Below are 24931 nucleotides of genomic sequence, written 5' to 3' on the forward strand. Positions count from 1 at the left end.
AGTGGTAATCAGTGGGCACAGCTCTTCATGGACGAATGTTATTAGTGGAGTTCCCCAAGGTTCAGTGCTTGGGCCCATTGCCATTTTGTGTATTCATCAATGATATTGATGAATGTATATCAGGCTTAATGTCTAAGTTTGCAGATGATACAAAGGTTGGTAGGGTTGTTAATGAATAAAGACAGTATTTATATCCAACTGGATATAGATACGAGGTGTGACAATAAAGTTTCGAAAATAATTCATTTAATTTTATTTTGAAAATTATACAAATGTGAGGCCATCACCTTCAAAGTAGTTACCTTCAGACTGTACACACACATTCCAGCGTAGGATCCATTGATTGTAACATTTCCAGTACTCACTTTCTGGTATCTGTTTTAATACCAGCATTACATTACTCTGGATTTCAGAAACTGACTGAAAATGCATTCCTTTCATGACTCCTTTTAGTTAAGGAAATAAAAAGAAGTTACAAGGAGACAAATCCTTTTAGTTAAGGAAATAAAAAGAAGTTACAAGGAGACAAATCTGGATAATACTGAGGGTGCTGCAACGTTGTGATCGATTTTGAAGTTAAAAATTCTTTCACTACAATGGCAGAATTTCTTTCTGCTCGTGAGAGAGGTTTTTTGGTACCAGCTTTGCATACACTTTCCTCGTCAACAAATTTTCAGTCAAAATTAATCTAACGCTTTCCCCGATTAATCTTTAGTTTTTCAGCAATCGTTCTTCTGGTTAACCGCCTATCGCTTCGAACAAGATCACGCACACGAACAATCATGTCGAGTCATGGAAGGACACCTCGAAAGTTCAGCATCTTCGAAGGATTCACATCATTCTCGAAACTGTTTTGCCCAATTGAAAACGTGTTGTTTCGATATGGTAACATTTCCATAAACTCTAGTGACAATTCGACACTTTTCTTCACAACCCTTTGCTCTAAATTGGTTTCCGTTTCTCACGTAACACGGAACTGAAACACGTCTTTACACAAACCAATTTGTACAATGACTGAAACAGCTGACAACGTTTACCCTTTGCATGCAGGTAGAGAGGGTTCAGGCTACACAGTGGGAGGACATAACGGTTTACAGTGTGGCCACTTTGATGGAAACAAAACTATTCTCAAAACTTTATTGTCACACCTCGTAAGTTGGGCAAATGGGCTGAGAAGTAGCAACTGAAGTTTAACATTGACAAATGCAAAGTACTGCATATAGGTAGCAATAATGGAAGAGAAATATACTAACTGTGTGGTACTACACTAAGGGAAGTGGAAAGTGAAAAAGACCTGCGGGTAATTGTGCAGATGGGCTGCCAGGGCAGGTCATGGAGCCTTTTCAATGAAATATAGGAATTTTGCTAGCAGGGACAGGGAGGTGATTATCCCATTATACAAGGCAGTGGTCAGGCCACTCCTTGAGTACTGTATACAGGTCTGGAGGCCTCATTTTAGGAAGGATATAGAGTTGCTAGAACGAGTACAAAAAAGGACAACAGGATTGGTGAGGGGAACAAAGAGGTGCTTTTACCAAGAAAGGCTTAAGTTCTGCAAATTGCAGCGCCTGGAGAGTAGGCACATGTGAGGTGATCTGATTGAGGTGTATAAGGCCGTGAATGGGTCAAGCAAGCTGAATGCTGATGGGATTCTTCTTGCTCAGATTAAGAACCTGATAGGGCATAAATTCAAATTGAGGAAGGGCAGTTGTAGAATACATGTGCAGAAATTTTCCTTTAGCCAGTGGATAGTTGATTGGTGGAACGGACTTAGATCTTTTGTTGTGGAAATTGATAGACTAAATAAACTTAAGGCTGAGCTGGACAGGCATTTGGAACGAATGGAGGGTGTTTTTTTTTTTTTTTTTGCCGGATGCTGCTTAAGCTTGCTTTCTTGCATCGTATGCCCCTACTAATGCTAATATACTGATAGATCAAAGTCTGATAATGAAGTAGGTGCTGCAGCAGTTTTCTCATTTAACACTATATCTGTATCATTTCCCACTGAATGCAGCAGTTATACAGCTAAGTTATTTGCCATAAAGTTTGCCCTAGAAAAAATTCTCCATCTGTCCATCAAAAAAAGTATAATATATATGGACTTGCAGAGTACACTTTTAGCCTTACAAAACACCTCCTCGCCAATCAATCTTTTAATAAAAACTATTAGAAGTAGGTTTATACATACTCAGGAATGCCAGTTAGTAGTCATCTTTTGCTGGATCCCTGGCCACACCATGATATCTGGAAACAAACATCCATCTAATCCAGCTTCATCATGTTCTCTTGTTCCATATGTTGACTACAAATCTAATGTACAAAGAATATGTAAGAAACAATGGACACTTCTATGGCAAGCTAAAAGAAATAATAAGCTCTTTTGAATAAAACCAGATCCACAGCTATGGGCCTCTAGTTTCCTGGAAAACAGAAAAGAGGAAGTAATCCTCCACTGTGTACACACTGTAACTCTCAGCTCACAATGAAGCACATTCTTGTTGCATGCACCTTGTACTCACATGCCCGGCAACTCTCATTCAGTTTTCTTCCCAATCTTAAAGAATCTTTGAAGCTCTGTCATATCATAGGTAACGATGCCAACCACACAGAATTTTTCTCCTTTCTTAAACGGATAAACTTATATGATCATCTCTTACTGTTTCCATAACAACCATAACGGGTAACTTCCACATCACCAATAGGCGCAATATGGCCTGAGCAGCCCTTGTGCCAAAAATAACAATAATATCTCTATGTATAAAAAAGAATGAAACTTAAGTAGTCTTGTGAAAGTGCAGCTTAGCTCGGGACAACCTCTAACCTTATAAGAAAGTAGATACCTCTCTGTCAGTGACCAGATTTGAAAAGGAATATTATTTTTTAGGTAAATATGAATGAATACTTCTAAAAGCATAGACCTTACAATAACAGATATATTGTGGCTTTTTATTAGCATTCTGTTCACAAAAAGGACCAAGGTGGTAATACCATCATCTTGTTAATACAGTGGATTAAAATTGTAGTACAGTAAACTCCCATTATAACACTTCTGCTTATAGGACTATTTCACATTTAACTCTCTTTTCTTCTTACAGTAAACTCCCATTATAGCACTCCCACTTATAAAAAAAAAAAAAAAAAAAAAAAAAGTGGGGTGGGGGCGCTTCAGAGAAAGTTCCTTCGAAAGCACTATAATGGGAGTTTACTCTATATCAGAAATGATCTCATTGTAAGATGAGACCATTTCTGATTATTTCTCATATTCCCAAAAAAATTTTAGAAAAAGGAGGCTACTACAGCTGTCTGCTGTCTCAGCAGAAGAAAGACAGATCCCAAGAAAATATTGTGAAAATTAGAAGCCATTAAATATTAATTTAGATGTATCACATAATTAATTCAATAATATGTATTATAGAAATAATATTTATAAGCACTCTGAGTAAAATTTAGAAATTGAATTAGAATTAAGTATGATATTAGTATAAAACTTCTATATTCTCTTCCTAAATGATTTCAATTGTTCTTGCTTAGCTCCATTGTTGAGAAAGGGTGAGCTGTTTGAGAACAGTAATCATCAAGCTTTACAAAATAGTGATTCTCACCTGTAGCTATATATTTTTCAAAAATGGCAATTCGATTTCCATTATAAAAGCTCACTTTAACATTAGCATAAGAACAGCTATCCAGTTCAGGTGTTCCCTAAGATTTCCCCTCTGATTCTTATCTTACCTTCCAATGAGAAAAGAACCTTATTCATCAACCCCATCACAAGGTATCTAGTTGCAAAGCTTTGAAAACCACACACTAAACTGTTCTTTATAGGGATAACTGCTTAGTAGTTCTCACCAATCTGGTAACCTTCATTGAATACTCCCTTTCTACAAGTTGCATATCTTTTATTTAGATATAGCTTCCAGACTTCAATTATTTAGATGTAGCTTCCAGACTTCAGTACAGCATTCCAGGTGTGGCCGTACCACTGTCTTATATAGATGAATAATGACATCCTTCTCTTCATTGATATCCTTCTACATCATTGATAGGACACAATGTGAATTCTGCTTATTTGCACTTTATAAAAAAACTTTGTGTCTGTATCTTAACCTTTAAATATTTTTCATCCTGAATCACCTTTAATGCCTCCCTCAGTCCACAAGCTATTCCTGGATTTCTGTTCCCGGGGCACGAGCTCTTACATTTGGTAGCTTTAAAACTTTATTGCCATTTTTCAGAACATGTCTGTAACCAATCCAAAATAATTTGAAGGTGTAAATTGATTAACTACCAGAATCATAATAATTATTAAATATATAATAATTGATAATTCTGGTAGTTAATTTTAATTAATACTAGAATCATGCCTCAAACAAGACCAGCAAAATAAAAAGTTCAAAGTAGCAAGAATGCTTTCACTCAGGAGAGAACTGTCAATGGCAGGTCTCTTGTGAATCATAACTACACTCATTGTGCTACTTGTTGCAGCTTTTTTTGTAGAATTATCCATAGAGGGACATGACAGGGCCAAGGGGGATGTCATTGTATGTTTTTCTTGTAGAGAGTGTGAGAATCTTTGGTGCCAAGTCAACGTTCTCACAGGCTTATGCGAGGGTTTGAGAAATGGGGTAGATACCCTTGAGAAAATTTAAAAGAAGGACCCCCAAGTACTCATCTGACACTCAGACAACAAGGCACAATGAGATCCACCATAGCAGAGTGCACTGGTTCTACAAAGAAGGTTTCAGAGGCTAAATCGAATTAATCCTGTTGCAGTAGAAAACTGTCATTAACAACCCTGCCAACCTTTGTATCATATGCACACTTGAACATTTAGCCTGATATACCTTCATCAATATCATTGATAAATATACAAAACAACAATGGGCTCAGCACCTGGAGGACTCCACTAATAACATTAGTCCATGAAGAGCAGTGTCCATTAATTACCACTCTCTGTACTCCTACTCAACCTACTCAAACTTCTTCTACTCAACCATCCTTTTTTCCATTGCAGCAACTTGTCTTGTCCTTAATGCCATACTGCTCCAATTTGTACAGTAGTCTTCCATGTGCAACATTATCAAAAGCTTTCTTGAATTCCAAGTACAGCAGACTCTCGGGTTACCGGAATCGTATAACAGGATTAACTTCAGGACTCCAAAGTAAAAAAATATATATATATATCCACTGGAAATCATAAAATTCAAGTAATAAATAGAATAGGTAAAAACAGATGTTTTGCAAGTTGTAAATTAGTGGCAAGAAGCAGCATTATAAATCATGATGGGGAGATGAATGTACCTATTATCCCGCAACTCTTGTTGTCTTCACATCTCCACTCAAAAAACAATAGAAAGAGAACAAATGTTTAGTTTGTTTTTGTGCGTCACTTGGATTGTTGTGTTCCATCACACCAAAAAAAAAAAAAGACAAAATTTTTTTCGTTATTTGTCAGGAGTGTTAATTTTTTTTATAGTAAAAAAAATTTTTTTTTTAGAAATTGCAATGATGGGTAAGATGGGTAAAACAAAAGAGCTGTAGTTTCAATTGAACAAGAACTTTAAATTATTCAAAAGTTTGAAAATGGTGTAAATTTTTTTGTTTTTTATATATCGGCATATTTTTTAGGTACGTTGCTGAACATTTTTCAGTATTTTTGGATTAATCGGGAAATCACTTATCCGGGATTTTATTTTTACCATCTATCCTGGGAAACCGCGAAAGTACTATATATGATATCAAAATTATTTTTTACATCCAGTTTCTTTGTGACCACATCATAATATCCAATCAAACAGGTCAGACAAGATTTCTCCTTAACAAACCCATGCTGTGTCTGAATTATTACTGCAGTCTTAACTAGATGATCCTGCAATGCTTCTTTAACTAGTGACTCCATTTTTTTCCCGGAATAGAAGTTAAACTAACATGTTGGTAATTACTTGTGTCACCCTTTGATCCCCCTTTGTGAATTGGGGATACATTTGCACATATCCAGTTTGTGGGGACCTCCCCTGAGTCCAAGGATGCTCTCATAATTATGGCTAAGGGTTTGCTTACTTCCTTTGCCACCTCCTTTAATATAACTGGATAGATCCCATCCACCCCAGGTAATTTTATTATGTTTAACTTCAGCAATTTCTCCTCCACTTTATTCTCAGTTATTACAAAATCGTTTAGCTCCCTGTTAGAGTTTAATAAACTTGTGCCCTCCACTTCCCTACAGAATTCCTCATGTGTGAATGTAGATGCAAAATACTTGTTCAGTTTGTTAGCTTTCTGAGCAGGGTCATCAACAGTTGAACCATCGATATCAAGTGGACCAATTTGATTCATCTTCTTCCTTCTAGAGATTATATAAGTAAAGAAGTCTTTGCTGTTTTCCTTTCATCCTTTGCCAAAGATTTCTCATAATCTACCTTCACTTGCCTAACCTCCTTTGTGACTTGATTACAGACCAGCTTATATCTACCATAGGCTTCTGTGTCGCCTGATAATTTATATGTATCCCATGCATTTTCTTCTCTGCCACGAGTCTCATTAGTTCATCTGACATCCATTCGGGCCTAAACCTTGAACATTATTTCTTAGTTGGTATGAAAAGCTTAGTAGCTTCCAAAATTAATTCCTTGAATGCTACATCTTTTAAGTGAATCCCACATCAGTACACTGTGATCACTGCCACCCAGTGGTTGCTTTATGTGGAAATTCTTAATGCATGAATAATCACTGCTGATAAAATAGAGTATAACTCCCTCTGGTTGCCTCTCAAAATTGCCATCTCATTTAAGATATATGATATGCTGCTGTAGAAAACAGTCATCCGGTAAATCCATAAAAGCAGTTCTAGTGTGCGAGTGACCAATCCACAAGTTCCATTCAATATTTGCAAAATTAAAATCCTCCATTATAAGACATTCTGATTTACTGGCCCACTATTTCTCTGTATAGTTATTCATCAGAGTCATTAAGCCTATAACCTTTTGCTTTCCCAGTGCCTATTTCACACCAAACTGACTCAACTTTGCACTGCCCACCAATGTCAACTGGGTGCACTGCCTTAGGTTTTATGTTTCTTAACTAACAGCATAATCCCTCCTCCCTTCCTGTCCTTTCAGAACACATTATACTCCCCAAATTCCAATTCTGTATTCCTTATATCTGTGTGACATCACGTCTCTGATATCCCAACAGTATCCGCCTTTGATGGCTTGACCAGCACTTCAAATTCATTAAATTTATTTACTGTACTCCTTGCATTGGTATACATGCACCTGTTCTTACTCTTAGTTACCCTAATACAGTCCATGTATTTACTTGTTTCATGATGACTCCCAGCAGTTCTTGAAATCCTCAGCAGCTTGCTTTCCAGGCTGCTGTTCATTCTGATGGAAGTAGTGCAAGAATCACTTCCACCTCTGCCTGTGGCTACTGTTAATCTATTAGTCTATGAATCTTCCAAAGCTAGCAGTTTTCTGAACCACCTAACATTACCTTGATAGCATCAGCAAATATTCTTGCACACTTTATATTTAAGCGTATCCCATCCCTGTAGAAGCAGTCTCTACTGTTAACGAGCACAGACCACGCCGAGAAAAATGCTACCCCACCAGCCCTGCACAATCTATCTAGGGCTGAATTGATTGACAAGGCTCTCATCATATACTCCCTCCTATTGTGTCTGGGCAGAATTGCAGACACTTTTAAATTTAACCCTAACTCACGACTATTTTTCTACTTTGACCTGTACTTGTTAAGGAAGTCTGCAGATCTCCTACACTTAATTTTATTAGTGCCAGCGTGTACAACAATATCACCTTTTGTGCCCTTAAAGAATGATATCTGCTCTACAACGTCAACTTTTGCTCCTGGCAGACATACCCTGGTCCTATTCCACATACCCTTTTTGCAAAATATATTTCCCTGACAGTTGAGTTACCGACAGTTACTAGCTTCTGTCTGACCAACGGCAATCTTTGGCGCATTCTGCCCCGAAGATTGCCACTGTGTTGCCTATGCACGAGAGTGAGCTCTGGCATTGAGTTGGGCAGCTCAGAGCCTTATGGGCTCCCCATTTTAATTCCTTTGAGGGCATTTACCCTAAATCTCAAACTCTCATACACAACCCATTAGAATGCTGAATTGGTGCCTAATTTCTTCACACTCTCTGCACCTAGTACACACAAAGACATCCTCCTTGGCTAGATAATGTCCTGTTCCAGAAAGGTCTGTAAACATTTCACATTTTGTACATTTTTTTAGACTGTGATGCTTTGGAGAATCTCCCCCTTTGGTTCCCTCTAGTTACGGCACTTCCACTACTTTGTGCTCGTTGCTTTACTGCTCTAGTATGGGGCACGATTTCCATTTGAATACAATTTAATTAACAATGAAAATTAATAAGAGTAATAAATTTAATTGATAATTGACAATTCTATACTAAGCTAATAGATTCCTTATACAGTGCTACATATTACACTATCTAGTTTTACCTTATACCTTACGCTATCAAGTTTAAGATATATGTTATGCTATTCCGTATTGATCTAATATACTACAACAACGGTGGCAAGTTTTGAACAGTGCAAGATGATAAGTAGTAACCTACAAAATTTCTATCTAAATTCAAAATAAACTAAAGAACATGACTAGGTCTATAAAGTTACTTCTAGAAAATAAGTTAATATTTAGTCAATAAAACAGCAAAAAGTTATCAAAAATTTATTGTTTACTGGAGCTGCAAAATCTTTTCCCAGACATGGATAACCTTCTTTTGACATACTTTTGATGGAAGACCATAGGAAACATTGAATGGGGTGTACTGGGATTAGTAGGATAGTGGTTTACCAAGATCATCAATACAAGAGTTAGAAGAAAAGTAGGATGCAAGCAAGTCAACTTTATCTTTAGCTGAGGTGGCAATAGAAACATCAGGTTTTAACACAGGTAGGAGTAAAGATGGGCAAAAGTTGTGGCCAATAGATTTGGAAGGAGACCAGAATATTAAAGTATCGTTTGGACAAGAAATATGTTTGCTGCTCTTAGCCTGTTCAAAATATAGTTTGGACTGATTGCTTTACAGTTGTTGATAGCTTTGGTATAAGCAGAAAATGAACCTGGAGATTTGGATGCAAGCCAGTTGTGATATGCAGCATTCTTATTTTGAAGAGCCTTAGCACATTTATTGGAAAACTAAGATTTAGATAAAGGACAGAATTTTAAAGTTGGATTGTGGAATAAAGGATTTCATCCCTACAAGAATAATTTCACTGAAATGAGCTGAGAAAACATTGACATCAGATTTAAAACAGTAATTCAACCAAGGAAAAGAAGAATAGAAATCTTGCAGATCATTCCATTTTACATTCTTGTAATGCCAAATAACAGAAGGCTCAGAATGACAACAAAAGAAAGGCTCCTTTAAACATCACTAATATGTGATCGTAGGTGCCCAGAGGACCACTCACCTTGACCTTGTACTTGGAAGGGCTATTGTGAGAAAAAGATCAAGGGTGTTGGCTGTGTTGTTAGGATTGGCGGGTATTGTTGTAGGTAAATGTGCAGTCTGTGCGAGGTCATTAGTAACCCAAAAGCCTCAGTATCTTGACCAGCCTTGTGATTAGAAAATGGAAGCCAGCTGGAGTTGTGAACATTAAAATTACCTCATTGTTAGGAAAGTTGAACTGGAGAAAATCATGCTTCAAAGAGAACAAGTCAAAGAGTTCCAAGTGATTAGTGGAATTGGGAGATTGATAGAGGCAACAGATGAATTTGACAGACAGGGGTAGAGAGATTTTAAACCAGAGAAGATGGAAAAGATACAATTCCAAATTACTAATCTCTGACAGGGAATATCAGCAGGGAATGTGCAGAGGTAACACCCTTTAAGTGAAAGAAATTGTACAGCAAGCAAATAATTAACAGAACTGAGAGGAGCAGTGGTTGAATCAATTAATATTTGTGATTCTGTCAGAAAATAAGTGGGACTTGACAGAGTGTAAGTGAAAATGTACATCATTGAGATTGGAACCTGAGACCACATATATTTGTGAAATGAATGAGAAAGTGTTTGGGAGGTTTAGATCTTTTTGCAGATAAGTTTGTTCTGTTAGTTTGACTATTTGTGATGTATTCAGTAGTAAGAAAAGGTGGGGGAGGGCATATTGTATGATGTAATGAACACCGTTTTAAAATTGTACCCTTGAAATGTAAGGAAGATTGGATCTTGCCATGATGCCCCTCATAACCTCAAAAGACATTGATATACTGCACGTTGAAAGAAACTGTGGGCAGACTAAACGCCACTTCAAGCCTCCACTGGCACCATCTCCAATCTAAGGGACTCTCTCCTGAGTCCAGTCTCTTCTTCTTTATCTTTGCCTTCTTCCCACATTTATATGGGGTCGGCATTTCCATTCTTAATATATCTCCCTATATCTCTCTTTTAAATCCTCTGCCACCTTGTCCTTCCATCTCAGCTTAGGTCACCCCCTCTTCCCTATCACCTCCAACTTTTCACACCTCTTCCCCACATACTCCTCACTTCTTCGTTCCACATGTCCAAGCCACCTCAACCTAGATTCCTGCATTTTTTTACTCAGAGGCCCACCTTAACCATACCTCTGATGTAGTCATTTCTTATCCTGTCCTTCCTCGTCACACCACACACACTCATCTTAGCATCCTCATCTACGCTACTTTCATCTTCTCCTGGGCCCTTGTAATCACCCATGTCTCAGCACTGTACATCAATGCGGGTCTAACCACAGTTTTATACACTCTTCCCTTCATTCTACAATTTACTTTCTTATCACACAGCACCCCACTCATCTTTCTCCAGTTCAACCATCCACATTGCACTCTATGCTGTATTTCTGCACTCAATCCTCCATCCCTCTCAACGTTCAATCCCAGATACTTAAATTTCAAAACTGATGGTAGCTTTTCCTCCTGCAGTTTTATAGAACTCTCATCTTCTCCATTCAATACCATATATTCTGTCTTTGTTCTACTTATCCTCATGCCTCTCTCTTCCAACACTTTCCTCCATTCCTCCAACTTCTTCTCTACCTTTCCTTGGGATGGTTCGCACAGTACGATATCATCCGCAAACAGCATACTCCATGGGGCTCTACTCTTCACTTCTCTCACCAGCACATCCATTACCAGATCAAACAGATATGGGCTAAGAGCTGATCCCTGGTGCAGTCCAACTTCTACAGAGAACCCCTCAGTCATACTTACACTACTCTTAACTTGCTTTACCTCTCCCTCGTACATTTCCTTCACAAGCCTTACGCACTTTTCTGATGCACCCTTCTCCCTCATGCATCTCCATACCTCTTGTCTGGGCACTCTATCATATGCTTTTTCCAGGTCTATGAACACCATGTGCAATTCTACTTGCATCTCCCTGTATCTTTCCATCACCTGCCTTAAAGCAAAGACCGCATTTGTTGTTCCTCTTCCCAGCACGAAACCAAACTGTTCCTCTCCTATTTCCATCTCCTGCCTTATCCTTCCTTCCACAATTCTTTCACAGATCTTCATTGAATGAGACATTAAATTTATTCCCCTGTCGTTCCCACATTGGCACAAGTATACTTTCCCTCCACTCATCGGGTATCCTCTCCTGCTGCCACAGTTTTTCCATAAAGCCCCATAGGATATCGATCCCTTCTTCTTCTCCCAGACTTCTCCATACCTCTACTGGTATCTGATCAACACCTACTGCTTTCCCCCCCCCCTCTTCATTTTTCTGAGTGCACTTTCCACTTCTATTCCTGCTTATGCCTTCCACTACTCTTTCATTCGTCTCTCCATCCTGGCGCCTCCGTAGCCAGGTGGGAAGGAGCAGCAGCAGTGGGTAGCAGACGCTTCTTGATTAGACCCGGGTTCGAGCCTGTCACCACCAAATACGGAGGATGCGGGAAGGTCAGGGAATGACCACCGCATATCCCGGAGCAATATGGCCTTAGTTGCTAATGCTCCTAAAAAAACCAAATAACAATAATAACAACTCTCCATCCTCACATAATGCTCTTGGGTTTTCCTCATTTAATAACTTCTTAAAATAGTCTTTCCACCTTTCCTTAACCTTCTCCTGGTCGTGTATAACCACTCCCCTCTCATCTTTTATCTGTTTTATTGATGAGAAGTCCTTTGATGCCTTGTCTCTCGCTTTGGCTATTCTCATCAATTGCCTATCTCCATCTTTCCTTTCCAGTTCCCCATAAGCCTCATCCACTGCCTTTGCTATTGCCACAGCCCTTTTGACTCCTTATTTGCTAATTTATATGCTGCTTTATCTTCCTGGCTACCTGTTAAATCCCATCTTTTTTTCATCTCCTTCTTTTGTTTTATCACCAATTGCACTTCCTCATTCCACCAAGTCTCCTTTCCCTCCGGCAGCCCCTTTCCTGGTGCCTCCGTAGCCAGGTGGGCAGGAGCATCAGTGCGTAGCACATGCTTCTTGATTAGACCAGTGTTCAAGCCTGTGAGCCACCAAATACGGAGGATGCGGAAAGGTCAGGGAATGACCACCACATATCCCTGGAGCAATACGTCCTTAGTTGCTAATGCTCCTAAAAACCAAATAACAACAACAACCCCCTTTCCTGATGTTTTCTCCAACAACTCTTCTACAACTTTCATTATGATACAACTATTTAACTTCCACCATTCTTTCCACGTCTTCTGGTAACTTTATTCCTTTTAGCACCTTTTCCCTAAATTCCTTCCTCAAACCCTCCTCTTTCAATCTCCACCATTTTATCCTTTTCTCCCTCTGTCTTGAATATTTCCTACTTTTGTCCACTGCAACCTCCCAATTGACCACAAGCTATCTATGTTGTGCAGACACTTTCTCTGTTAATCACCTTGCTGTTCTTCATTTCCTTTAGATGCCTCCTATGGCACATGATATAGTCAATCTGGCTTGTCCTTTCCCCACTCTTGTATGTTATCAGCTGGCTTTCTTTCTTTTCGAAGTAGGTGTTAACTATTGCCATGTCGAATGCCACTGCATATTCTACTATCCTCTCACCTTCTCTATTTCTTTCCCCAATACTCCACCTTCCATACACTCTTCCTTCCTCTCTCTTGCTTCTTCCTAAATGTCCATTTAAATTGCCCCCAACGATCAACCTCTCTTTCTGAGGTATTGCCATGACCACTTGATCCATTTCCATCCAAAAACTGTCCTTTTCTTCTTCCCCGCATCCTACTTGCGGGGCATATGCACATACTATTGTGGTCAAATGTCCACCCACTTCCAGTTTGATGCTCATAATCCTATCACTCCTTCTGTTAACCTCACACACACTCCATCTTTTAACTCCTTATCAACTACAATACCTACTCCATTTCTTCCTTTCTCATCCACTCCCCTAAAGAACAGCTTGTACCCTTCACCGAGCTCTTTTGCTTTATTTCCCTTCCACCTTGTCTCTTGTAGGCATAGGATCTTCACTCCTTCTTTGCATCAAATCCAAAATTTCTCTACTCTTTCCATTCATCATCCCAATGTTCCTATTCTAACACTTTTCATCCTCTTCTTCTTCTTCTGTAGCTGGTTTGTTGTTTGTTTGTTATTTGGTTTTTAGGAGCATTAGCAACTAAGGCCATATTGCTCCGGGGATATGTGGTGGTCATTCCCTAACCTTTCTGCACCCTCCATATTTGGTGGTCATGGGCTCAAACCCTGGTCTAATCAAGAAGTGTGTGCTACGCACTGCTGCTCCTGCCCACCCAGCTACGGAGGCGCCTAGAGGCCATATAGTACCTTAAGCTGTGATAATCTTCTTTCCCAAAATTAAAATTCCTTCCTTTGCCTTTAACAACTGTTATCCCCTTTCCCAAAATTAAAATTCCTTCCTTTGCCTTTAACAGCTGCTATCTCTCTCTCTCTCTCTCTCTCTCATTGTCTAACATAGAAATCTGTGATTACTTCCTGCTAGTGGTTGTTGTACTGTCAGTGTCCTGTGACATCATCAGGTTTATGATGATGATCGGGTATAGAATATTTTGTCCACTAGTACTATCCCTAACATACTGATACATATAGCGATCATCTAGTTGATTTAAAAATTTTGTACCCCATGGTGAGTTTCCCTCTCATTTGCTCCAATCGATTAGGGGAAAATTGAAATCACCCATAATAAGATATTCAACATTTGTTCACCCAAGTATGAATGGTAAAAAGCATATTTGTGATTCATTGATAGGAATTAACTCCACCTAATTAGATAACCTATTACAAATTTATCACAAAAATAACTGGATGTAAAGAATAACTGACAGTTTTGACCTAGTATATTTGGATATTAGTAAGGCCAAACTAACCAAAAATATCATTATAGCAAATTTAAAAATAGTAGTAGTAGTAGAGTAATAAGAAATGATGCAAGAAAGCAAACTTATATAGCATCAGCCAAAGGGGGAAAAAAAAAAAAAAACAGTTCGCCCATCCATACCTAAGAATTTGTTCTAGTTCTCCCTTGAATTTATTCAACCCATCCACTTCCACAACAACAGATGGAAACCTGTTCCAACAATCAACCACCCTCTGACTGAAGGCAAACTTCCACACAACTATCCTCCTTCCACTTGAATTTATGCTCCTTTGTGTGTAGTCTCAGCAAGTGGAAGAATACCATTAACATTCACTTTACTCAATTCATTCAAGACTTTAAACACAATCAGATTTCTCCGCAGGTGCAGGTCTCAAGACAGTGCAATTTTCAGAACTGAAACCTTTCTAGGTAAGAGCACCTTTTTTGTTCCCTTCACCAATCTGGTTGCCTTTCTCTACACCCATTCCAGCAGATCTACATCCTTCCTAATGTGAGGCCTCCAGACATGTATAGAGCACTCAAGATGCATCCTAACCATGGCCTTATACAAAGGGATAATCACCTCCTTATCCCTGTTAGCAGAGTTTCTGTATATCATTGACAAAACATCCATGAGCTGTCCTGGCAGCGTGTCTACACTGCTCAGAGAATTTCATGTCTGACTGCACAATTACCCCAGGTCTTTTTCATTCTTCTCTACCCCGAGTGTAGTACCACACAGTTGATAAGTTACTCTGGGGTTACTGCTACCTGCATGCAATACTTTGCATATGTCAATGTTAAACTTCAGCTGCCATTTCTCAGCCCATCGACCCAGTGTTCCTGGATCTTGTTGCAGTAGCTCACCCTGATGACTGCCGTTAACCACCCTGCCAATCTTTGTATCATATGCAAACTTAGACATTAAGCTTGATATATCTTCATCAATATCATTGATAAATATTGAAAAGAACAATGGACCCAGCACTGAACCCTGGGAAACTCCACTAATAACATTAGTCCATGAAGAGCAGTGCCCACTGATACCCACTCTTTAAAATGTTTTCTTTCACTTAACTATCCCTTTATCCATAGCAGTAACTTGCCTCTAATGCCATATTGCTCCAGTTTGTACAGCAGTCTTTTATGTGCAACAGTATCAAAAGCCTTCCTGAAATCTAAGTATATGAAGTCAAAATTATTTTTTGCTTCCAGTTCCTTGGCCACTGCATCATAGTAATATCTATTCCTACAATGTCTGCATTCGGCAACTTAATCAGTACTTCAAATTCATCAAATGTTTATTTACAATGCTCCTAACATTAGTGTACATGCCAATATACATGCACATGTTCTTACTCTTATTTACCCTAGCACATCCCACATATTCATTTGTTCCATGATGGTCTACAGCAGGGCCTGATATCAGAGACACCTTGCTTTCCAGTCTGTTGTATGTACCAATAGTAGCAATGCAAGAATCACTTTCACCTCTTTCTGCTGCTCTAGTTAAACTATTAGTCTGTGTATCCCCCCAAGCTAGCAGTTTTCCTACCCACCCATCACTGCCTCGATAGCATCAGCAAATATTCTTGCACTCCTTCTATTCAAGTGTATTCTATCCCTGTAAAAACAGTCTCTCCTGTTAACAAGTACAGACCACACTGAGAAAAATTCTTCCCCATGAGTCTTGCACATTCTCTCCAGGGCCAAATTGATTGACAAGGCTCTCAACATATACTCCCTCCTATTGTGTCTGGGAAGAATTGCAGACACTTTCAAATTCAATCCTAACTCTTTTGACATTTTTCCAACATTGCCCTGTACTTACTCTGGTGATAACCAGATCAAGTAAGCCCTCAGATCGCCTACTCTTAATATCATTAGTGCCAATGTGTACAACGATATCACCTTTTGTTCCCTTAAAAGAGGATATCTGCTCTACGTCATCTACATGTAGGTTAAAATGGAAAGATATAAAAATTTTATTACATTTTTCCATGTTTAAATGGGAAAATTCTATCATCCTGCAAATCAGTGTATGTATTTTTTGGTTATGCTCTTTATTTCAGTGTGTAGTTGTGTGTAATCTTTTCCTTTCAGGCAGCTTCCATGATTAATCTGTTCTTTTCTGTAAGTAGAGATTTATTACATATATATCATAAAAAAAAAAAAGATTTAATTCCACACAACCATGATAGTTGTCTTTAGTTATATAAAATTATACATTAACAACATAGCCCTTATTTCAATGTACAGTTTGTATATAGTAATCTGTTTTTACATATGAAAAATTGATTGAATCTCTCCATGGTAAAATTGTTATCTTTCTCATATTGACCAAATTTGTACATTGTTTATTCACAAGCATTTACCATGATGAAACTAAAAGATTCTTAATGTTTTAAATGAGAACTGTGAAATTTCAGTACAGCATTAATAATAGTATTTTACACAATTTACCTTGATTAGTACTGTTTTTCTTATCTTGTACAGACTTCAAACCCATTTAAATCAAAACAGGCATATTTTGGTTCCTTGAACTTTGAATTAACAAGGTTTTACTGTAATACATAGAAAAATGATTTCTTAAATTTATAAAAAATTTTTAGCCATATTATATTGTATGGAATTAAATTATTGTGTTATAGTGATTTTGCCACTTGCTACTCATTAAGAGTGGTCTGGATTCAATCCTAGCTTTAGGAATTTCCGAAGTTCTCTCCAGTCAAGGTTGTTGTATTTAGCTGATCTCAGGTGGAGGGAGTAGGTTTCACTCCACGAGTTATTACATGTTTTTCAGCCCATACAACATGAAAATCGGCCCTGTGAACATATACAAACATAATACACACCAGTGCAACATGGTCTGTTGTTCCTAAAACTCAGTCGACAAACAAAAACCATCTTATGTTTGGAATTTTTCCAAATACTGACATAAGTACTTTGATTGTATTGGTTTATAATGATAAAGAAAGTAGTTGTACATAATGGCATAACTCATTCCTGTTGGAGTTAATACTGCTACTGGGAATGTCTGCTACTGATTTTCTTATTCTATATTTGTAGAGAACCGTGAAATTGGAACTAAAGGTAAACTGTTACTGCTTGGATGTGAAGATGGTTTCATAAGAGGAGTTGGACTTCACAGTCAAAAATCAGTGAGTATAGCAAGTTATTTATATGCTTGCTTACCTTTCTTTACTTTGCTTTAACACTTTCCTCATCTTTTCATTTATATCTTGTCCCTCCGTTGTGTTTGAGAATTTTTGGTACCTTAACTAATCGATCATACTGTTCCAGTTTTTATGGTAAAAATCCTACTTGCTCCACCTGAGATTAGCTAGTGATGTCTCTAATTGAAAATTCCTCTAATCTCCAACAGGTTTTGAACCCAGATCTCTCCAAATAGTGTCATTGGACACCAATTTGATATCATTAACTTAGTCCATGTCAATTTATAAAGAGGAATGTAAATTCCCAGCAGTGTAAAGAGCATGCACAATAATGACAAGAAATATAGGGGGAGTTCAGAGAAACCTCTTAAAAAGTTTTCTCTATTGTTTGCTGTTTTTGCCTTTTTTTTTTTCTATTTAGAACCAATGAAGGGAGTCATTAATGGGAGTTGTGTACGAGATCAATTAGATATTAGAATAATTTATGAAAAGATTTGTATAAAGACTTTTTTAGTAGTTAAGAATTAGTATTCTCTACAATTAATAAAAAATTAGCTTTAATGAGCTGTCCTTTTGCAAGCTTGCATTTCAACTGAAATTCCACAAATGAAGCTGTTAGAATATAGTGGAATAAAAAAGCTGTCATCACCTAAAATACCACTAAACCCTTGTCATAAATACATTTTCTATGAAAGTAACTGTAGTTAAATATTTATCAGAAGTATTTCTTAACACTTTGCTATCATTGCCTGCCATTTCCAGAATTTTGATGAGTTTTTATTATTTTATTTTATTTTTTTCATCTCTGAAACAGGAAATAACATTGATATCTTCGGACTTTTGTTACCTTGGTGCCAATTTAAACAGTCCAGTAGACCTAATTTTAAATATTAATGATGTAAAAATCAGTGTAATTAGTGGGCAAAAATTTTAATTCTCCAGTTAGTACTGTTTTTAGATTGTGTTACATCCTTATGATGATTATGTGCCATAGCAGGAATAAACATCCAAGAATTTCCATGGAAGTGGGGAAGTGATTGTTTCTCATATACATAAAAAAAATTATGTGAAAAGCTACCAATTTAAAAAAAAAAAAAATCAGTCCTGGAACTTTTGGAACATATCTTGCAGTATTTTCTTCGAGCGGAAATGGGGGGAACCCCTGATGCCGTCAGACAACTAACATAAACACAACACAAGTATTTTCTTCATGCGGGATCTATTTATTATGGTTTAAGACCAAAAAATTAAATAACTAATATAACCAATTGCACTAATCCCATTTAACTTTGACCAGCTTAACTGAGATCATTACAATAGAGTTTCTCTAATAAGTAACGTATGACAAGTTCCAGTTTCTAAGTCTTAAAAAGTTTTTTTCCCGAAAATCACAATTTCCAGTTTCTTTTTCTCAAAATTACATACAGTCAAGCCTGTGATAAACCAGTATGTATTCCTTTAATTAAAGACTCTGCACAGCTTGAAATTGAATAATTGTATTTTTTTTTTTTTTTTTTTTTCAGTGTTATTGTACCTAACAATTTGTTTCCAAGAGTCTGTAGACTATATTAATAGGTAACTGTTTCATGCAACAAAAAAAGCAGTATGTGCAATATGTTCAAAGAATTGTACCAACCTCTGTTTTTGCTACGGTTAAGCAGACAGGATTCTAGCCAATGAATTTGTGTATGTTTGAGCCAGCCAATTTGGCATTGCAATAACTCAAACAAAACTGACTTAATGACTTTATGTTGCAAAGAAATTATGACACGTACAGTTGTCTACGACATTCATCAGTACTTGATGAATGTGGGAGACAACCGTCAGTGTTCATCTAGTATTCTATGGCACTTTAAAACAAACAATCATTATCAGTAAACTTATTTGTGATACCCAGCCTTCATTAATAAATAAGCATGTCTTCTTGGCATAAATGCCCTAACTTCACGGAACTAAATTATATTCATTTTACAATAACAGAATTCACTGATTTGACAATTCTGTTCACTCTTAGATACATTAAATTTCTACTCATTCCTTTTAACTCTTTGGCCACTACTACTTCTATTAGTGCCATGCCTTAGCAAGTTTTAAGTACGTGTCATTCACTGTTAAACATGTGAGTATCAAATGGGCAACAATGTGCTTGAAATTACTGGAAAATTGTTTGATAAAGTAAGCAAGTTAGTAATTGCCATGAAATTACATTAACAAATAATCAATCTATATTTTTCTTGTCATCTCTTCTTTTTTTTTTTTTTTTGAGTTTTCAGTTCATATAAGACAGTTTCTTCTTAATATCAAACAGCAGGCACAAAGATAACATATTATCATAGATTGAAAGTTTATTTATGTAAAAAAACTTGGATTAAATCTTACTACAGTACAGTACAATTATTTTAATAATACTCTCTGGTATATATAAAGGTCAGTCCATAAGTAATGCTTCTTTGACCATAAGGGTATAAAGACAACAGATACAAAGTTGAAATTTATATCATTTATTAAAAAAACACTGAAGCATGTATACATTCTATGTATCCACCTTGTTTATCAATGTATTTTTGCCATCATTCTTTCCAATGCACACATACACTGTGGGAAAAGGATGAACCTTACTGTTGAAGATAGCCTGTCACTGTCTTTTTCAGCTCTTCATCGTTCAAAGTGTACAAGGTGCTACCCAATAATCCCGATAATACCCAACTCTCATCACCAGTGACGATCACAGAAAGGAAGTTTTGATCACTCCTGGCCCGTTCTTGGAGGTCTCTGCTAACTTCCATGCGATGCTGCTTTTGGCCTTCAGTGAATACCTGTTGCACATATTTGGCCGCAGTCCTTCTCATGTGCAACTTGTCTGACAAAATCTTCTAACACATGCTGTACGATAGTCCTACAATGCCACAAATGTCATGGATGGTCTGCCTGCAGTCTTCATGGAATGCCGCCTGAACTTTCACGACATTTTCCGGGGTGGTGCTCGATGACGGAGATGCCCAGAGCGATTGTCATCATCAACTGACATGTGACCATTTTTAAAACGGTTAAACCAGTAGTAGGTCTGCATCTGGCCTAAAGCAGTGTCACCAAAAGTTTGTTTCAAGTTCTTATGGGTTTCTGCCGCTGTATCATTAAGAAGGAAACAAAACTTGATGCAAGCATGTTGCTCTCTCATATTAGCCATTGCAACAGTTACAAATTACATAAAACACACTGCCAAAGAACTGTACATAAATATTCAGTGACTCTATCCAGCCAGGCACCATGTGGCATACTGATTCACAAAGGATGCCTGCAGTGTTACCTAGCACCACAAGTCCGTACTAGACATAGATCCCGTGCAACATTCAAATTTCGGGAACATTTGGGCAGCACCTCGTACATCAGGTATGTAAATTTTTTAAATATGATGCTAATTATTTTCATAAATTGTGTATATGAATATCACAATGTATATTAATACAATTACTATTTTAATTGTTACTGTTTTAATAGCCATTCAATCCATTGATGAAAAAGATCAGGGAAAATTGCTTATTTTTGAGAGGTTGTGCTTATATTTTTCATCCTGCAAAGAAATTCTCATTACAGACACTATACTGATACCACTTGGTCTGAGTTTTCATGAAGGATTCAGGCTCACTCGCTCCCTCTCCCTCCCTCCCTCTCCCTCTCTCTCTCTCTCTCTCTCTCTCTCTCTCTCTCTCTCTCTCTCTCTCTGTGCATTGATTTCTGTGTATGTTCATATATAAATAAAATCATTTATTGTCATCCATTAAAGTAAGGGTAATACCCTGATACAGCCAAGCTAGAGGGGTATACCATATTTCCCCATGTATAAGACGCACCCTTTTTCGAAAAATTTGGGGTATAAAAACTGGGTGCATCTTATACAGTGGTTGTAGATTTTTTTACTTGCATTTCCTGCTTTTTCGTGCTTGTTGTCTTTGCACTTATTGTTTCGCACTTGTTACCGGTATATTAGGTTACGTTTTGCCACGTTCTGCCCAGAAATGGCTCAGAAAAGATTTTCGTACAGTGCTGAATTCAAGTTAAAAGTGATCCAGTTTGCAAAAGTGAATGGAAATCTTGCTGCTGAACATAAGTTTGGTTCTCCTCCAACTGAGAAAACAATCCGAGACTGGCTACGGGAAGAAGAAACCCTACTAAAAACGCCATTGCATAAGAAGACCATGAGAGGCAAGTCAGCAAAATGGCCTGATTTAGAGAGGGAATTGAAGATATGGATTGAAGAGCAAAGGGCAATTGGAATTCCTGTGTCCACAAAGATGGTTCAGCATGAGGCAAGAAAAATTTCTGATAAAAAAGAAGTTACTGATTTCAAAGGAGGACACTGCTTCAGGTTCATGAAAGAATGGACTAAGCATGCGTACACACACACCAGACTTGCCCAAAAGATACCTGAAAGCTATGAGCAGAAGGTCCTTGAATTTCATCGTTTTGTCATTCAATGTTGGAAGACACATCAGTTTGAGTTGGGACAGATTGCAAATATGGACGAAGTCCCCCTTCAATTTGATGTCCCAAGTAACAGAACTGTTGATAAGAAGGGGGTGAAAACTGCAACTGTGAAGACAAGTGGACATAAAAAGAGCCATTATACAGCAAGCTAGAGCCATTGTTCAAGCTTGTTGTGCTGACCGAACCAAGCTGCCTCCTATGCTGATTTTCAAACGCAAAACAATGCCAAAAGAAGACATTCCTCGAGGAGTGATTGTCCACGTTCATGACAAGGGTTGGATGGATCAGGATGGGATGAAGATCTGGTTTGAGAAAGTTTGGAGCAGGAGACCAGGTGGGCTCTTATGCAAACCTGCCCTATTGGTGCTTGATCGGTTCAGGGCACACATAACAAAAAACACAAAGAAGATTGCTGCAGAGCAAAAAACAAAACTTGTTGTCATACCTGGAGGCTTTACATCCCAGCTCCAACCACTTGATGTCAGCATTAACAAACCCTTCAAAGCTACCATGAGAGACAAATGGGACCAATGGATGAAGTTTTCTGGGGACAATTTGACACCAGCAGGAAGAGTGAAGAAACCCAACTATAGGAGAAGTTTGTACCTGGGTTAATATCAAGATTGAGATCATTATCAAGTCATTTAAGAAGTGTGACATTTCAAATGCCATAGATGGAACTGAGGACGAGGCAATATATGAAGACAATGATTTGTCATCAGACACAGATGAGAACAAGCTAATGGATGGGAGTTTTGACAGTGATGAGGAGTTGTATGAATTTTATGATGAATAAAACTTGAGTTCAATAACTTTATGTAATACATTTTTTTTCAAATTTCGGGCCCCAAAATTAAGGTGCTTCTTATACATGGGAGCGTCTTACATGGGGAAATACGGTACATAAATAAGTAAAAGTCAAAATCCACATTCCTGTTTGTAAAACCTTGCTTTTATGAACTATATGGAGGAATTGTCTGTTAAACGTAAAAAAAATGCATATAGTTCCAAATTTGCTATAATGTTATGAAAATTGCGGTGCTATGAAGTAAAAACATTAAATGTTGTGATACTGTATTGTACTGCGCTATATGGAGCAGGAGCTGGAAATTTCATCATGTTATAAAGTGACATTGGAAATTCTGACTAAGGCTTATTCAGAGTCTGAAGAGCTCTCATGTCCTCATTGGAGTGTCACTTTGCATGCTGATGGAAGGCAATGATGAGGAAATCCTTTCTTCTTGGCACTTTCTATGGATGTGAATTTTATGAAGAATCTGTCAAGCTTTAACTGGGTGACTTTCTAATTCTTCCTCCCTGAGAATCTTTAGGTGATGGTAATAAGACCACATTTCAAAGTCTGAAGATGAACTAATGAAGTTTACGACCATATCTAAGGACTCTATGACTTAAAGATTTGGTCATCTTGGTGTCCTCTTTCTCTTTTTGTCTTCTTCTTCAACAGCACCATTAATAACACCTTGGGCGATCTCTTCTTTAGTGACCCCTTCCAAACCCCAATCCCCCTCATCATCTTCAGCTAAGATTCAAAAGATTCCAGTAAACTGTTATGGTAATCACTGGTCTTGAACCGTCAAAGTCAAAATCTGTGTTCCTGTTATAAAAGATTTTGTTCAACCAATTTCAAAGAAGGGCACTAATGGAGGATACCTGAGCTGGGTAAAGGAGTCAGATATCCTCTCAAGTGGTGAAAATGAGCATTCTCATTAATCAACAAAGCCTTGACATTCTGGAGGGAAACATTAAGGACTTCAGTCAAGTGATGCTGAACCTATGGTTTAGAGTGGTTGTTGAACCGTAAGAGATAACTTCCTGTGTGAACTGTGCATAGATGAATTTTAATAAATGACTGGGAGTTCATGCATGCTGTCCTGTCTTTCACCACTTAAGTTCATCAAGACTTCAGTCAGCAGCTACCATGAAGCACTAATGCAAAGCATGGCTAAGATTCTTTCCTTTTGAGCTTTCTTCCAGAAGTGGAACTCTCATGGTTATAGATCAGTGTTTTCAGGCAGCAAATATCAAACAAGTCCAGCCTCATCAGAGGGTCTCGTTGGGACAGTCCCGAGTATATTTATCTCATTGAAACACTTTCTGAAAGGCCCAACACTCACTAGCAGCATTCAAAGATTCATCATATGGTCTTTTGTTGTGTATATCTAGTGCACTTGCATCATTTATACACAGCCAATTATAGATTAGCAAATTTGCAATAGCGGCATTGTTTAAGTTACATCTCATATTGTAAATACCTTCACAACGAGTTGCCATGACATTGCACTACTTCGAATAAGTAATGCTTCACCCGAAGGAGAAGACAGTTGTTACTTATTCTCAGTGGATACCACCACCCAGATGCCACCGTTTCAGGGCTATTTGTATATGTGTGGGATAATAACTCGACTATCCACTTGTCCCTATTAGACTTAGAAAAGCAAAAAAAAGTAGAGGGAAAGTAATAGTAGGAGTGGAAGAGGAAAAGAAACAGTGTAGAATGAAAGGGACAGTAACTCCTTCAAAAACTCATAAACTCCTTGAATAGGCAACGCTTCCTCAGTGGAGAAGACTGTTGTTACCTATTCTTGGAAACTCCGGACATCATCAGGCTCCCCCTGGTGCCGTTTCAGGGCTATTTGGCCTTTCTTCGGTGGGTAGGTAGGTATCCAACCATTTCAGGGCTATTTGGCCCTTCTTCGGTGGGAGGGTAGGTACCCAAGTGATGCAATGATGACAAAACAGTTGTGAAATATATCTCCACAATATTTATATAAGTGATGCAAGTGCACCGAAGAACGGCCAAATAGCCCTGAAACGGTGCCATCTGGGTGGTGGTATCCACTGAGAATAAGTAACAACTGTCTTCTTCGGGTGAAGCGTTACTTATTCAAAGTAGTGCAATGTCGTGGCAACTCGTCGTGA

The 24931-nt window shown here is 37.9% G+C and overlaps 1 protein-coding gene across 2 annotated transcripts in view; it reads left to right on the top strand.

Annotated features, from left to right (window-relative positions):
* The window catches only part of LOC150081525 (proteasomal ATPase-associated factor 1-like), a 131965-nt gene that overhangs the window by 69481 nt on the left and 37553 nt on the right, over positions 1 to 24931 (top strand). For both annotated transcript variants that reach the window (XM_090379359.1, XM_090379358.1), the window contains exon 8: positions 17400 to 17491. In XM_090379359.1, the coding sequence (XP_090235485.1) occupies positions 17400 to 17491 (92 nt within the window). The remainder of the gene's footprint in view (positions 1 to 17399; positions 17492 to 24931) is intronic.

Source organism: Mastigoproctus giganteus, chromosome 8 (assembly GCF_048544385.1).
Source record: "Mastigoproctus giganteus isolate SK-2022 chromosome 8, ASM4854438v1, whole genome shotgun sequence".
In the NCBI taxonomy this organism is placed as follows: domain Eukaryota; kingdom Metazoa; phylum Arthropoda; class Arachnida; order Uropygi; family Thelyphonidae; genus Mastigoproctus; species Mastigoproctus giganteus.